The sequence below is a fragment of the Drosophila subpulchrella genome, chromosome X (assembly GCF_014743375.2).
Source record: "Drosophila subpulchrella strain 33 F10 #4 breed RU33 chromosome X, RU_Dsub_v1.1 Primary Assembly, whole genome shotgun sequence".
NCBI lineage: Eukaryota > Metazoa > Arthropoda > Insecta > Diptera > Drosophilidae > Drosophila > Drosophila subpulchrella.
The window spans coordinates 9,849,103-9,866,122 of NC_050613.1; the positions used below are offsets into that span (position 1 = coordinate 9,849,103).

Sequence of the window (17,020 nt, forward strand, 5' to 3'; positions counted from 1 at the left end):
CCATGACCGTAGTCACTTAAGCGCTTCATGTAAATATCGAGTCATTTATGCTAATTCTTACATTTTTTTTTAATATCGCTCGTCTGTTGTGTGTGTCTAATGGAAATGTGTATTTTGTTTTTACTTTTATTGTTTGTTTGACGCCGCGTACACTTGGAGTACCTCAATTAGTCCTTAAGTCGATGATTACGATTACGATTCAAATGTTGGATTAGTTCTTAAATGTAAACGAACCTAATAAATCGAATAAACAGAAAGATTACCTCAAGCGTTGGTTTATTTAACTATTGTATGTTGCGATTTTATCTCGTTTAAATACAAGCAAATTCATGGAGTAAAATGATCAATATTAAAGCATTTGTAGGATATCATTATAGTTACAAAATCTGTATTCAAAGTATAACTTATTTTTAATGGCCTAAGAACTTCAGAAATAATTTCTTTATTTATCAGAAAGAAAATTTGAATTGGGAGGTGCAGCTAATCCAAATATCAAACGAAAGCTACAATTACAACCACTGATATCTTCTAGTTTGAAATACCATTGCTTATCCCGGTTTACTTACAGTTTGACACTGTCTTAGGATTTTTCATAAGCCTACAGTTTGAAATTCACCATTAAAAGCTTAACCAAAGCTTACCTGTAATGAAAGATACAAAATAGATTATAAGTAAGCAAACTATTTTCAAATGAAAGCTTAAGATTTACAAAAATTGGCTTAGCACGGGCCTAAAGTTTTAAAAGCTGCCTTTAGAAAGCTTCAAATGGTTTTAAGCCGATTTTTAAAAGCTTTAAGTAACGGATATAAATAGGTAGTAGCCCAATAGACTAGAATAGTAATATCTATTGAAAGAAGGTAATGCTCTTAAAATAAAGTATACAAAAGAAAGGAGAATAGTCTTAAAGAATAACATACAAACATTTGTAGGGATATACATAAATAGAACCAAACTTAAAAAAAGTTATACAAAATAGAATACAAATATCTAAGGTATTGTATGTTCATTATTCTCCAATCTTATTTTTTTTTAATTTCAAGTCGTGATATGTATTTAAAAGCGTTATCGGATGGACTATAATACATTTTGGAATATAACTGAAAAATACAAATTATAGGATTACTTTTTAAAAAAGATATCGTATTTTAAATATAAGTTCCCCTTCAGAATCGAATTTTGCTTGGTTTTATGTAAGACATTATTCCAAATATTTCAGTCCTCAAAAATGTGTAAGGAAATGTTATGCATTTCCGATAACCACGGCAGTTCCTCATTTCCCACATCGGATGTATTCCAGTGGATCTGAGCAATTCGATGCGGTAAGGTGCGTTAATGCGAATGCCAAATTCCGATGATCTCCCTTTGGCGAATTAATTGCAATTTTACAATTGCATTTACGATTTCGGTTACAGCCGATGATAATTGCAATTAAGTAAAAACATTAAAGGCAAGCCATAGCAGTAGTTAACGGTGCGTAGAGGGATAATAAATAATTCCCAATTGAATAATGCATTTTGGCCGGCTCCAATAATTTGTTAACAAAATGCACTACAAATCAAGGTGGTGTGTGCTTGGCTAATTGCAGCAGGCTGTGCTTTTTGCCACTGATATCCCCCATTTTTTTTGTTCATTTGTTCATTACCACTTTTTGCACTTGGGTCGCGGAAGACGGCCATAAATCTGAGCCACATGCCCACATGGCTAGATTCCATCTCCATGTGCAGCGGTTGGGGCCCAACTTTAAGGCCGATTCCAATCCCAATCCCGATTCCAATTCCAGCGCTCTCAAGTGCAACGCATAAATATTTATGCTGCGAAGCAATGACCGTCCAAAATTTTGCAGTCATCTGAACGAAAATGAAAGTTGCCCGTAACCGGGGGCTTCTCAGCCCCCGCAGATCCCCTCGCCATCAGCTCCTGCCCCAGCTGCTCCATTTCAAACCTCTCCACTTTTGCCCCCACCCAATGGGACACTTAGAGAAAACCTGTGTTAAGTTTGGATTTACATAAAGCCGGTATGAAGATTTCTATACTGAATTTCTGATATTTCTCAGTGGAGTATAGAAGTTTTAACAAAATAATCTTAAATTATCGAATATACATTGATAAATATGTATATTACATTCAAATGAAAAATATATATCCTTAATTCCTTGGTATAAGGATTGCAGATTTAATATTTTTTTAAACTTCAACAATAAATTACAAAATTACAATGAAAACATTTGAAAATTCACTGGTATTTATAAAACAATTTTTGAAAAATAAATTGCATCATACAATTCTGATTTACTTAAACTTTTTAAAATGTTTTGACCCTATTTTGTTATAACTTCCTTATCTCAGTGCAAAGTTTAATAATATTTTTTAATTTTCCCCATTTCAACTAATTTTTCCCAGTGCAATGTCAAGCTCAAAGTCGGCTTTTTAACTTTACTTTTTTAACTTTTGGCCTGGTTGTCGGAAGCCGGCAACACGCAGAAATATATTTGCGATCACAGCGGAACAACAAGCTGCGCCGCTCTGCCAGCGAAGTCGTTCTCCTCTCCCCTCGCATTCATTTCGGCCTCCGTCCCTGCTTTTTTGCATATGCAGAGTTCAATGGGGGGCAATTGCACCTGCTAATGCCCACTGAGATCGCAGGGTTCACAGAGTTGTTCAACTCTTTGACTCGCCTAATGAATGGAGCGAATGTGAATGGATTTATTTCGAGTAGGCTGTGGTTTTTCCAGTGGCTAGGCGGGACACCCAAAAAAAATAAATAAATTGCAAGATGATTAAAAAAATTGGCTAATTTATTAAAGGCTTTCTGGCACAAAACCAAAAAAGTCCAAGTGTATAGCGGTTCCAAAATATTTGTATTTTTGTTAGTTTTATAATATTATTAAAAATGGTCTCTAAAATTCTTAATGATAAATGTACATTAAATTAAATCAATCAAATCAAATTTAATTCATAAAAAAAAAAATTCAAAAACCGCCAAAAACTCAAACTCTTAAAATAAAATCGTGATTTCAAGACTGCAATCTTCATTATATTTGACCCCTTTAGATTGTTGACAGTATCGCAATACTTTGATGTGTGCCCAGCCACGAGTGCTCTTAACGATTTCAGTATCGAGCACTTTTACCCTTCGATTGCATCGATTGCCAAATTGAATGGAGTACGAGTAAACAAACCGGAAATCTCCATCTGGCAGCCGATCTTTATGGCCTTGTTGCTATTGGCCCCTGTTAAACGCTAAACTTTTGGATTGGGAATCATGAATAATAAAACGGTGGGTCGATTGCCAGACTTGTAAATCGCTGGCGATGATCGCTGCGAGCAATTTTGGCTCTGCCAAAGAAAGCCTCCAAACCTGCTGCATTACTTCTCTTTCTCCCCCAATGACTGGCCATCTCTTTCCGATCGGTATTCCCGTCCTTTTCTACGAAATCCCGAAAAGCTCTTGCATTCGCGAGGTGGTAACAAACGTTGAATGGAGCACGTAGCTCAATGACAAGACCCGAAGTCAACCGAAGCCCCAAGAAATGGAAACGAAATCGAAAGTGCAGTCATGGTAAGACACTGTAACAACATTTTTAAAAACCAATATATTAAAATTCTTAAAAAATGGTTTGAAAAAATGGTTTTAAAAATGGATAAAACATTTTTCAATTATTATGTATTTCTACAACTAAAAAAAGAGGCATAAAACAAATGTTTTTATTTAATTGAATTAAGAAATAAAATAATCTTTAAGGGCATATTCCACTTCTCTGTAGGGTGACACACTCAAAAAAAAAACCTTTGAACAAACAACCAAAAACAATTTTTGTTTTTTTAAAAACGAACAAGATGGAAACTTATAAAAAAAAAAACGAAATAAAAATCTTCTAACCTTCTTAACTTTTACTAAATTCTCAGTTATAAGTATTACCAGATATAAGGTCTAGGATTTGACGGTCTAAGCTGTATTAACTTTTTTAACAATTTTCTTCCGGTGTAACCATTTTGTAAGCTTGGCTTACGGATATTTCTCCCTCTTTCTTCACTCTCTCTGTGGGCTCGAAGCTCAGACTTTGTTTGTGTTTCGATTTGGACTATACGGATTTTGTAGTTATCATTGTTGGTGTGGCGAGTGAAAAGCTTTCGAAGGCCGTCCGAAAAGCTGCTTCTTCATCATCTTGGCCGTCTTCGTCCAATGTGGCCAAAAGCCAAGCCGAAAAGCGAATTGCTCATTGAATAAGTCGAGCTCGTGGCGTGCGTTTCGCAGTGAGCGGCGAAATATATACTAAATATATGCTTAAAATATCGGTAGTGAAACGAAAACGCCGTTGACAATTTTCACTTGAAGAAATTACAGTGCAATCATTCGTACTTTGTCCCTTATTTTTTTTTTGTTCAATTTTTTTTGTCATTTTCTGTTGCCGTTTCGAGATGAAAGACGGCAACAGCAGTCATGGTAATCGTGAGTGAGACAAAGGAAAGTGGCAGGCAGTCGCGTTCAGTTTGAAGCCGCCACACCGCAAAAAAAAATAATTATAAAAAATAAATAATCTACAACAACAACTGTATAACAACAGCTACTGGAACCAGAGCAGGGGCCACACAAATAACAACAAAAACCGGAGGCAAGTGTAAATAAATATTTATCTCTGGGATTGTGCTTTAAAATGTATGATGCTTCTGAAGCTTGTATTGCACATTGTCAAATATTTGTTTACATTTGAAGATATTTTGAGATTTTTTGATATGTAAGAGTTATAATAGATATGGATATAAATTATTTTCTGACTAGTTAATATATTTCAACAACCAACAAAATGATATATTTATATTGAAGTATCTTTATATTTACTAAAACAGAACATATAAATTATTTTCTGACTAGCTAATATATTTCGAAAACTAACAAAAGTATCTATTTATATTAGAGTTTGGCATACAGTATTCTAAATGTAAGCATCACTAAGTAAAATCAAAAATATATTTTGTCATTTATTTTACATTCATCATACTAAGTATACCAAATAAATAAGAGATCAACTTTTACAACCTGTATAAATACTGCCTAATAGACGCACAAATAACCATTAGCTCGTACATTAACACCTATTTGCATTCATACAACACAATAATCGTACTTGCGGTCATTTTCACTTTTATTTTATGTAACAACTTCAATTTCGAAGAGGGCGTAAAAATAAATATTTTAAATAAAGGAGGCGAAGTCGGTGGGCCAGACATTCTTATGTAAGCCTCCTGCCGGCCACGCCTTGCGGCCAAGATTGTTTATTTGCCAGTGGTCTATTCACACTTTCTACCGCCGATTCGGTGGCATTACTCCACCGACCGATGCGGCGATCCACCGCCTCACACCTCTGTGCGAATTATTATCAATTTGTGCACGTCGGGGCCATAAAGAGGCAATCTTGGAACGCGTGTATAGCCACTGGCACTGCATATGCATACGAGGCGGGCAATTAAAAGCCCCAAGCAGGCCGGCAAGAAAGCGCCGCCATAGTGCTATATAACCATATGGTTCGGATGGTCAAGTGGGAGAAAGAGCGGCGAAAATGGGGCAGTCGTAACGAACGGGGAATACCCTAGGGTACCCTATCATAAAGGCAGCGAAAGGGTACCCCCTATGCAAAGGAATATGAGTTCTTGATCAACAATCGAATGTTTATTATTGTAGAAGATCTTGCTTAGTATACTGTATAAGGCATAAGGAAGGTATCCTTATCTTCAAATTTCATAAGAATTTTTCACTTTGCTCTTTAATTTTTATTTTAATATAACTACAAGCTTTTTTGGTTACTCTAAAATATATTTGGAGATTTTCACGAGCTAAGACAATTAAAAACTGAACAATGGTATGTGTATTTAAAATATAATGTGGTTCACTTGAACTAAAACTTATTAGGTGAATTACAAGCATGCTTTTTGAAGTAGTGATTAAGATATGTATGATACTTAAGAAATCTAAAATACATGTGCAATAAATAAAAAAAAAGAATATTAAAGAAGTTCTTGTGAAATACAAATTAAGTTGATGTTTTTAAAGTGGAAGACATAAAAGTACCATTTTTTAAACGGTCATTGTATACGCCTTTCATGGCCTACAGACCCCAAAATATAATAGATTTAAACAAGGTACACGTAGTAATTATTTAATTTTCAGGTGTCGCCCGGCAACTGCAACTGCAGCACACGAAGTACGGAAATGCGCCATGTCTTGTCTATGGTTTTCTACTTTTTTAGGTTTTTTGTTGTGTTTGCTAGCCAAGTTGAGCTTCTTTAATGTGTCACGGTACCATGACTCAGCCGATTGTCGAGAAAGCGTTCAGCTGAAGTAAAGTAGCTGAAATTACCAACACTTTCGGACTGGATTTATGTGCGATGCGACCCACAAAGGGCAGGGCAGCCAGAAAAAACAAACGAGCCAACAGAAATCCGTGAAAATGTCATCAATTATGGGGCATAAAGTCTGGCCATAATTAAAAGCTGTCAAATCATAATTGGCAGGGCCTCAACTGCCTCAACAAGATATAAAAAAAAAATAATAATAAAAACTGAGCCAGAAACTACGGCCAGTTGCTAACAATGTGTGAATTGCATAATGACGACCGAACCAACGAAATGAACGGATGAATCGACATCAGTGTGATGTAAAAATGCCCAAGAAAACCTGGCCCAGTATTGCGTCAAGCATAGAAAAAAAGTATCTCGGAGGGTTTTCCTTTGTCACTCCGCCCAAGGGCGTTGCATAAATTAGCGACTAGTGTTGCGTCTGCCTTTAACGGGGATTTGAGTGAATGAATTTCTCGCATTTCGGACCTAATTTCAGCGGCTAGCGCTGATGATGTTTGTTTTCTGAATTTCTATTTTCTATTTTTGTTAGTTAGTTACATGGCAGCCGTCGAGACGTTCAAATCGCTGAAGCGAAATTGCCAGGAAAAAATACTTATATACACATATATCTCAATTAAGTTAACAGCATTTTGCGCGGCTAAAAATAGACAACTATTTTCGGTGCGGGTAATTAATCGAGAGCAGTTCCAAATACTATTATTTTCCAGTGTTGTGACAGAGGTACCCCCAAAAAAAAAATTAAAAAACAAATAAATAAAATAAAAGACAAAAAGGGAAAAATAAAATAAATATTACATACAAAGTGATTACATGAAATACGAGTAGCGTATGTAGGAAGCCCGATGTCGCTTGGCTTTCACTGCGATCGCTTTGAATCGAGAGCGCGGGGGAAAAACTGGAAAAACCACAGAAAAACAACAACAGGAGCTGGACGGCAATTAAACCCCAATGCCGCCAATGGACAAACAAAATAACGAAATTGCATTTTACAAGCCAAGACATTGAGACATTCGAGACTCTCGAGAGACACACCGGTCGAGGATTTTTTCTGCCATCGCTTTTTCCGCCTGCCAAACGGCATTGAACTTGAAAAACTAGCCAGCGAGGGAAAGAAAATATAAAGAAACATACAGCCGTGAAGAGACAAAATAATATATACCTATCCATACAAATGAGAAAAGGAAAGAAATGACCGGCTAATGTTATGCAGCTGACATCATTTGAATTTTTATACTCTTTTAATTTAATTTCTATGCGATTTGATAACATTTTATCTTCGCAGTTTTTCGTTGCTTGCGAAAAGTGTAAACAAGTTCGTTGCCTAAGTCTTTTGTTTGGCTGCGCGTGTGACAGCGCCATCTGTTGGCACAACGATTGCCAAACTGCAGGCTTTTGGATATCTGTATATATGTGTTGCCTTCCGCCACACAAAAAATGCTTGCATGTTGCTGATTTTCGAGCCAGTTTTTTTTTTCTTACTTTTTTGTTTGCCCAGTCATGCAACAATGGCAATCATGTTAACAACAAACCAAAAAAAGCCACTACAATGCTCATCAGTATCATCCATATATGTATGAAATGATAGCGCCGCTCCCACGCTTCGATTGTCGTTATCTGGAAATGGTCGAGAGCTGGTTGCCCCATCAATGGATTGGGCTGGGAAATACTGAGATGTTGCAGACTTAACCGAAATAACGATCTATGAGTCGTAAATGCGGTCGTTTGATTTAATCGGTTTCCAGTCTCATTTGTCAATCAATCGATTTTGGTCGATTTGTGTTTGCAATTTGGATTGCAGCCAAATGAGTATTTAAAATGTCATTTTTTATGAAGTTCATGTTATATAATACCCAATTCAATTAAAAAGTCTTGATATAAAAGTGTAAAATAAACAGATTAAAATACTATTAAATAAAATGGAATAGTTAAGATACATATCTGCATATTGTATTAAACATTTCGCATTAAATATTTGAATTAAATATAAAAACATAGTATTCAATACAAAGCATAATAAAATGCATGAATAATTTTGATTAGAATCAGAAAATATAAAATATTAGATCAGATTAATTAGAAAATATTAGATATGATGTTAGTCATGTTTACTTTAAATATTTTACGCCACTAAAAAAATTATTTCAATGTAAAATCAAAGCTCAAAATATTTAAATGAACTATAAACGCTAACTTAACATTAATAGTTTATTTAAATATTTTAAGCTTTGATTTTACTTTGAAATAATTTTTTAGCTAAAAACTTATAATTCCTTTTAATATTTTATTTTCATATTTAAAGTAAATAAAAATCGCGGTAGATGGACATGAAATCCTTGGATTTCCTACGTTTTTTTTAGCAGCTCAATCCACACAAAATACAGAGGGTGGTTATTTTGATCAGTTAAATCATTTAAGACATTAATCCATGTATATCTAACCAGCGAAATAAATAATAAATCTTTAAATATATTTCTTATATATACCTAATAATTTGTTCTGTTTTTCCCATTCCAGTTCTGTTCATATTTCTGTCAAAATATGGGCCAAGAGATATCGCAACAGCAAAATCAGCCACACCAACAACACCAGCAGCACCAACAGCAAACACCCCACCACAAGCGACAGCCGCAGCGCAAAAGCTTCAGCGGCATTAGCACCACCAACCAGCCAATCTACACGCCCACCAGCCACCTGTCCACCAGCTCCTCCACCACCAACGACTACAGCACCACCAATAACACGAATAACACTAACAACCAGAACTATCGATTGCGTCACAAGTACAATTTTGGGAAACAAACCTACGAGAGAAGTAAAATTCCAGGCAGTGGAGCGGGCACAAGTCAATCGGACACCGATTCGCACTACGCCAAGCTAAATCTCCAGAGGAGCAGCTCCCAGAGTTCCGACAGCGGGATCTACAACTCGTCGTGCCACTGCAGCTCCATATCCTCCATATCGGCGGTCAGCAGCAGTGCCAGCAGCAGTCGCAGCAGCAGCAGCTCCAGCCGGGGTTGTCCCAGTTCCCTGGTCTCCAGCAAGTCCAATCGATCGCTGGACAAGCAGAAGCACTACCTGAGCCACCACCTGTACATCAAGTCCTATCTGGACATCTTGGAGGAGGACGAGCGGGCACGGGCGCACTTCAAATCCGCTCGTCCAGGTGGCATACGCAACTATACACCCAAGATCTTGGCCAGCGGAGAGTCGAGTATTACGGGGAACTCCAGTTCCAACACCAACACCACTGCCTCCTCAGCCGCCGGCCTTTCATCGAGTGCTCCGGCCCATTGTTACGGACCGGGAAGGAGGTCATCGACATCCGGGGGAGGAGTGGGAGGATCAGGATCCGGACCAGGAGGAGCAGGATCAGGAGCAACCGGAGCGGGCAAACACTGCCAGGAGGATCCGTGGATTTGACAATTACTGAAACATGGCGTTTGGCACAATGACGTCTTTGCTTGGCATGATCCCGCTGCTGGCGATCGGCATGAATTTCTATCGCTATCAAAGCGTCGATCCCGAGAACAAGGTCCAGGAGCCAACCGTTGTAAGTTGTAACCATCCTACATATCTGATTTTGATTACTCTAAAAATGTGATAATAATATAAAAATAGCACTAATATGCACTTTTCCTATCTTGTCAATCACAATCATTACCCTGACGACATGTTACCTCAACCTAACTTTCATATTAATATGATAATATCATAATTATTCATTTACATTTCAGTAGCACTAATGACCCGTTAATCACCCAAAATACATCGCATTAGTTTCAAAGAAATCTTTATCATTTTGTTAAACATGCATTCCCATAACATTTATATTTATGGTAGCTCAAACTCATCGTTATAAGTGATAAATTTAACCCTAATTAGATAACAAACTAATAATACATTATTAATAGACATTGGATTATAAGCAAAATCGAAAGGTAAACATTGGATTTTGAGGAAATGTTTGAATGTTAGGAATACTGTTGTGAATATAATCCGATGTCTTATCATTACCAGGGTCGTTTAACATATTTTGTAGTAATAAAGTTATCCCAACTATCCCCACTAGTGCTAACTGACTATCCCTGTTTTTCAGATACGACGTCAGTATGATTTTGTGGTGATTGGCGGCGGATCCGCTGGAGCTGTGGTGGCCAATCGCCTGAGCGAGGTGCGCAACTGGACGGTACTCCTCCTGGAGGCCGGCGGCGATGAGACGGAGATCTCGGATGTGCCAGCCTTGGCGGGCTATCTGCAGCTGACGGAGTTGGACTGGAAGTACCAGACAACGCCGTCGTCCACCCGCCAGTATTGTCAGGCGATGAAGGGCGATCGGTGCTTCTGGCCGAGGGGAAAAGTCCTTGGCGGCAGTTCTGTTCTGAATGCGATGGTCTATGTGCGTGGCTCTAAGAACGATTACAACCACTGGGCCTCGTTGGGCAACCCGGGCTGGGATTACGATAGCATGCTCAAGTACTTCCTGAAATCGGAGGATGTTCGCAATCCGTACTTGGCCAAGACGCCGTACCATGAGACGGGCGGCTATCTGACGGTCCAGGAGGCTCCCTGGCGAACCCCCCTCTCGATAGCCTTCCTGCAGGCGGGCATGGAGATGGGCTACGAGAATCGCGACATTAATGGCGCCCAACAGACGGGCTTCATGCTGACACAGAGCACCATTCGACGGGGCGCCAGATGCTCTACGGGCAAGGCCTTCATCCGCCCGGTGCGCCAGCGTCAGAACTTCGATGTCCTGCTCCATGCGGAGGCCACCAGGATCCTGTTCGATAAGGATAAGCGGGCCATTGGGGTGGAGTACATGAGGGGTGGTCGCAAGAACCTGGTTTTCGTGCGGCGGGAGGTGATTGCAAGTGCCGGAGCCCTAAATACCCCCAAATTACTAATGCTTTCGGGCATTGGACCAGCCGAGCATCTGCAGGAACACAATATCCCCGTAATATCCGATCTGCCCGTGGGCAACAACATGCAGGATCACGTGGGTCTGGGTGGTCTCACCTTTGTGGTGGATGCCCCGCTGACCGTCACCCGCAGTAGGTTCCAGACCATCCCTGTTTCCATGGAGTACATTCTACGGGAACGTGGTCCCATGACATTCTCGGGTGTGGAGGGTGTGGCCTTCCTGAACACCAAGTACCAAGATCCCTCGGTGGACTGGCCGGATGTGCAGTTCCATTTTTGCCCCAGTTCGATTAACTCCGATGGCGGCGAACAGATTCGCAAGATACTGAATCTGCGCGATGGCTTCTATAATACAGTATACAAGCCACTGCAGCACAGTGAAACCTGGTCGATATTGCCACTGCTTCTGAGACCCAAGAGCACCGGTTGGGTGCGCCTGAACTCGAGAAATCCGCAACAGCAGCCCAAGATCATACCGAATTACTTTGCCCACCAGGAGGACATCGATGTGCTGGTCGAGGGCATTAAGTTGGCTATAAATGTCTCGAATACCCAGGCATTTCAGCGATTTGGCTCCCGGCTGCACAATATACCTTTGCCGGGCTGCAGGCACCTGCCATTCCAGTCGAATGAGTACTGGGCCTGTTGCATCAAGGAGTTCACCTTCACGATCTATCATCCCGCCGGCACCTGCCGCATGGGTCCCAGCTGGGATGTTACGGCCGTCGTGGATCCCCGACTCCGGGTCTACGGGGTGTCCGGAGTTCGGGTGGTCGATGCCAGCATTATGCCAACGATCGTCAATGGGAATCCCAATGCCCCGGTCATCGCCATCGGCGAAAAGGCCTCCGATTTGATCAAGGAGGATTGGGGCGCCAGGCGGCCGATCACTGCATCTTAGTTTAGAATTTCTATCGCTAATTTATGTTTCAACTAGTCAAATGTGGATTAACTGATGTAATAGTATCGCTATGTGTTTTTGTTTATCGATTTCCTCGTTTCGTTTGTCGCTAAATTTATTCTTAGTTATTCTGTTAAGTTAGGTGTACGAATTCCCACAGTTTTTTTTTGTTATTTTATCAAGCATTTTATTAAATATTTATGTATTTATGAAACAATTTTCAAGGTGTTTTATTTTGTTTATCTGATTATATATTGATGTATTGCAACATAATGGATCTTAAAAAAATTAAAAATAACAAATTTGGGGTGTTCTTTTTAAAGATGTTGTTTTTAATAGCTTTTTAACACCAATTTTAAGTATTTATATTTGGTTTTACACGTCGGCTACTTGTTTTCATGTCAAATACGTGCTATTTACATGGTAAAACCCGTTTTACACAAAGGATTCTCCAATTTACATGTAATATTACAAGATAATTGGGCTTTATTTCACTCTTTTTGGGTATGGAATAATTTTTTATCATCATTTTAGCTAGTGTTCAAACCAAATAGGAGGACAACAAAGCTAAATAAAAAATTATGTGCAACAAAACATATTTTTTTTCCACATAAAGATCGAAATATTTATATTTAAATAAAAAAAGAGATTGATAGATACATAGATAAATACACTTAGCACGTACACAAACCCTTGGTAAGAGTTAGCTATGACGGAAACCCCGGAGAAAGTGAAGTCACGAAATGCATAATTTCAATTTAATTTTTCGATTTGCCTTAAGTGCTGGGCGTTATTTTGAATCCGCCCCTTTTGACCAGCTTTCTGGGCTGCCCACTCTTCCGCTTTCCCAAAGCCAAATGTCAAAAATTGCCAGTATAATCAAAAAAATCCCCCGCGAAAGCCCCTTGAAGTGGTATAAACTCTGCATTTATGATATGCTGATGGTTTCCGTGTTCCCCCGCCCTCATATTTCGTTTTTATTTTTCGGCCCGTGGGCGTGGCTTAATAGTCAGGCTTCCGTGTTGCGATCCACAAAAAACAGTTTCGCTCTCCAGCGTTCAAGTGTGCCAAGGTTATCCAAATTTGTGTTGACCACATAGCATTCGGCACGTTTTATTTCGTAGGTGTCAGTTGAAAGTTTGGGCAATGGCCTGTCGACAATTATCGGCTGCAAGCGAAAAGCCGGACAATTGCGAATTTCGCATGCTACTTCCAGAGAAGCCCTCCCCCCTCTGCGATAGTATTGCAAAAATAATAATAATAACAAAGACCAACAAAGTGCAAAGAAACCGAGTCTATAAACCACCCAAGGCGATGCCCAGACTTCTTATATAAGGCCCTTTTGGGGGTCTGCTAAACCGTATACAGTGGGAAATAACTAATAAATAAATGCAAACAAAGCTCGGGCAAATATTTGATTTGATTTTAACGAAACGACAAGTCATAGCGACCGCATACGAATGGAAAGTGTTATGCCAAAGTTGTGGTGAAGAAGAGCGGGCAGGGGAACCTGGGATGATGACACACTATAATATATCGGGGGCCAGCAAAGATCGGGGGACGTGAGGTGAATATCTGTGTCTGTGGTCAGTGAAACGGTGCGTCGGTCACACAGAAATTGGGTCATTAAACCGCCGAGAGTTCGATCGATGAGGCCCCTTGAAAATGAGCTGGTAGATGAGGTAAGATAGGAAATGCACATAGTGTGGGGGCGGGGATTAAAGATAGATGGGAGATTCAGTTGGAGATACAATTTGAAAAATATTCAACAAAATGTATTACTGCCTGAAGATGAGTGTTATTCATTTTAAAACACTTTAAAATAATAAAAAGTATTCATAAGTAGATATTTTATCGATATATATTATAGACCAATCGATAAGGAAAATAGAATTATCGATAGATGAAAGAGTAGGTAATTCAATTGAATCACTTGCAATATTTGATTAAATATGCTTAACCTACCTAAAATTTACCCAAATAGTTTTTACTCCTCATAAAGCTTATAAAATATATGACCAAACATCACCTCAGCTAAGTATTAACCTAAAAAAAATCAAATAAAGTGAATCATTTGCGGAACTCATTGGTAATCATGATGTGTATCTCATCAGTGCGTGTATGCATTGAATCGAAATTAATCATAATACATGTCAAGAGGAATTTGCATTCGGTTGAATACCTTTTTCCCCCCTTTTCCCCAACATCTTCGTCTATATGGTCTACTCTCCCACATCGTAATCGTCATCCTCTTTAGCCCCATAGTGCAAACAGAGATACGTGATGTCGAACACACGCGACATATCGCACAAGAAAACGAAAGAAGAAAACAGATCCAAGACTGGTTGGGATTTTTTTTCGATTTTTGGTTTTTTCTTGGGGAGTTGCAGGAGGGATTGAATAATCTCTGTTTAATTTCGGACAATTATGCCGTGCCTCAGTCGGCCGTCCAAGTTGCAATTGCAACGAAGCCAACCCAAAACCGAAACCAAAAGCAAACCAAACCGAACAAAAATCCGTACCGATCCGAACCCGAAATCGTTCAAGGCATATAATTTCAATTGCAAACTGGAAAGAGGAGAGAGGATAGAAAAAGGCAGGGCGAGCAGGGGGAGTATGGAGGAGCATTGTCAAAAAAATATTAGACCCGCCGCTTATGTCATAGATGGGGCAAGGTGTTAGGTGCCGCGCCTCACGTAGGCAATCAAAATCCAAATCAAAGCCAAAATATCCAAGCAGCTAACGAGCTTTAATCCAACGCTAAAGCCACTTGTTGCCCTTTTAATTCGAGCTCTTATTCGGTGGAGAGCCTTTCGCCAGATGGTGCACTTAAAATGCACACCCCCTCTTGGAATCCGAAAAAGAAAAACAGATCAAATTGACTTTAAGGAGTTTTTGGGCTGAGCGAAAGTTACAAGATACCCTGGAAAAGGGTATACGTTATGATATGATATATGATCATGATATGCAATAAAAGCATTGCATTGAAAATATGTCAAAATGGGATTGAATGTTAACCATTCAACATAAGGTGATCATTAAAATTAAAAGTAGACTCCTTTATAAAGATTTCAAAATAATTCTTTAAAATGTCTTAATTTTTCTTGGCTGTTTAAGAAAATAGATCAAATATATTCATAACTTCCAAATAACATTTTTTAAGGATATAAAATTGATCTTCCATCAGTTCCTCGTGGTTATGAACCCATATCCCTTTAGAGCGCGACTTTGCAAGGGCATTCGAGAGCGGGTCTGCAAATTGTAACCTTTCTTCTATGAGTTGCATTTTTTTAAGGGGCGTTGTTATTTAAAATCGCCACATTCCCTTTTCGACAAGCTTATCTCAATGGCTCCACCTCCTGGCCCAAGGCCCCTCTTTATATATAATATACACACAGATCCCTCTTCCCAGGGCACTAATTGCACTTTAACACCCAACACACAAAAACGGCGAGCCGAGAAACGAAGCGAAATGGGAAAGAGACAGCAGTGAAATATTTCAACAGCTTACCTAAATCATGTTGTTGCTATTTACCGTAGCTGTGCTGTTTCTTTTTTTTGTTGCTATTTTGGCTCATGATTACATAAATTATACCCGTTGACAAAACACAGCCAGCCAGGTTGAGCTAGCCAATTGCCAAAGAGATTTCTCGCGGGCGCAGCAAAAACAAAACCAAAACACACAGATTTTTCTCAGCCAAGTTTATGGGCTAATAACTTCATTTGACATTTTTCGCATGAGGCAGGCACTTTTCTGGTGAGTTTGGCATTTGAGGAATGCGGTCATTCAAGCGGAGAGAACCTCCAGTTACACAACGTCTCCCAAGGAATGGACATATCCTTTATAATGGGTCTTAATGGGCGGAAGTCTTTAGCCACATTTTTTAAGCTCATTAGTTAAATGGTTATTGTTACTAAAGTAGTCAATAAAAAGTCATATATTTTAGGATTAGTTAACTAATTAAAGTACATTCTAAAGGCCGTATGACAAATTAATTGCATACTTGGTTAGAAACAAGAGAAAACGCCATAGTCGATGTTATCGACTATTCGATACTCGTTACTCAACTCAAGGAAGTTTGAGAGGGATGGAGATGCGTTTAAAGCAACTCTGCTTTTTTTACGAACATACCTAGCCTATAGAGCCACCTAGCGGCACCTAGCATATATCGCCAACTAGCCTACAGCGCCCCTAGTGTGCAATCTCGATTGAATTGCAAAATATTGATTATTATTTGGTTATACCTTTTGAATGACTGGTCCGATTTCAATACTTTTTGGCATGTAGATGGCTATACGAGTAACGGGTATAAAGACATAGCAACTTTGGACAAAGAATCTTAAATCAGTCCCTTCCCTACTTTTCATTTGTATTGTTAAGGAAATCTATTGAATTTTAAAATTTCTATCGAATTAAAAAAAATGTATGTACCTTTAAAGTTTCATTGTAATATCTCTAATTTTTGCTTCAAAACTTCAATCTATCGATCATATTTGAAATAGGTAACCCAATTAATTCGGTCGTTTAGACCCAATTACCAGCGCACCTCTCTTCCTCCTTCCCCCTGTGATTTGACCTTCTGCTTTTGTTGGCTTAATGACCGCATCTTCGTCTCCATACCGTTATCAGAGCTTCGAACTTGTTGGCCATCCAACTTGTTTGATGTGCGAATAACACTAGTTTACAGCCAAAATGCCCCAAGAAAGATTATGATAGTTTCTGGTAGAGTTCGACCCTAGATCTTAAAAAAAAGTCAAATATATTTTCAAGCTTTGACTGTAAAACGTCTGTTGATATCGTAAAAATTTAAAAAAAAAATTAAACATTTTCATTATTTGCTG

General features: G+C 38.9%; 2 protein-coding genes across 5 annotated transcripts in view; one reads left to right on the plus strand and one right to left on the minus strand.

The window, feature by feature from the left end:
- The window catches only part of LOC119558236 (flotillin-2), a 104,360-nt gene that overhangs the window by 51,960 nt on the left and 35,380 nt on the right, over window positions 1-17,020 (minus strand). The gene's annotated exons all lie outside the window — the stretch shown is intronic.
- On the plus strand, window positions 3,430-12,328 carry LOC119558239 (glucose dehydrogenase [FAD, quinone]-like). 2 transcript variants are annotated; one of them, XM_037871563.1, is made up of 4 exons: window positions 3,430-3,559; window positions 8,872-9,767; window positions 9,871-9,907; window positions 10,454-12,328. In XM_037871563.1, the coding sequence occupies exons 1-4, from the start codon at window positions 3,557-3,559 to the stop codon at window positions 12,176-12,178; spliced, it is 2,661 nt and encodes an 886-aa protein (XP_037727491.1). In that variant the 5' UTR covers window positions 3,430-3,556; the 3' UTR covers window positions 12,179-12,328. The 2 variants fall into 2 exon arrangements, with proteins under 2 accessions (XP_037727491.1, XP_037727490.1); XM_037871562.1 differs by lacking the exons at window positions 3,430-3,559; window positions 9,871-9,907; window positions 10,454-12,328 and adding an exon at window positions 6,976-7,023 and having other exon boundaries at window positions 8,872-9,863.

Coding starts and splice junctions, on each gene's coding strand:
- LOC119558239 (XM_037871563.1), top strand. Junction 9,768..9,870: donor AAACACTGCCAGGAGGATCC/GTGGATTTGACA, acceptor TCGCTATCAAAG/CGTCGATCCCGAGAACAAGG. Junction 9,908..10,453: donor AGGTCCAGGAGCCAACCGTT/GTAAGTTGTAAC, acceptor CCTGTTTTTCAG/ATACGACGTCAGTATGATTT.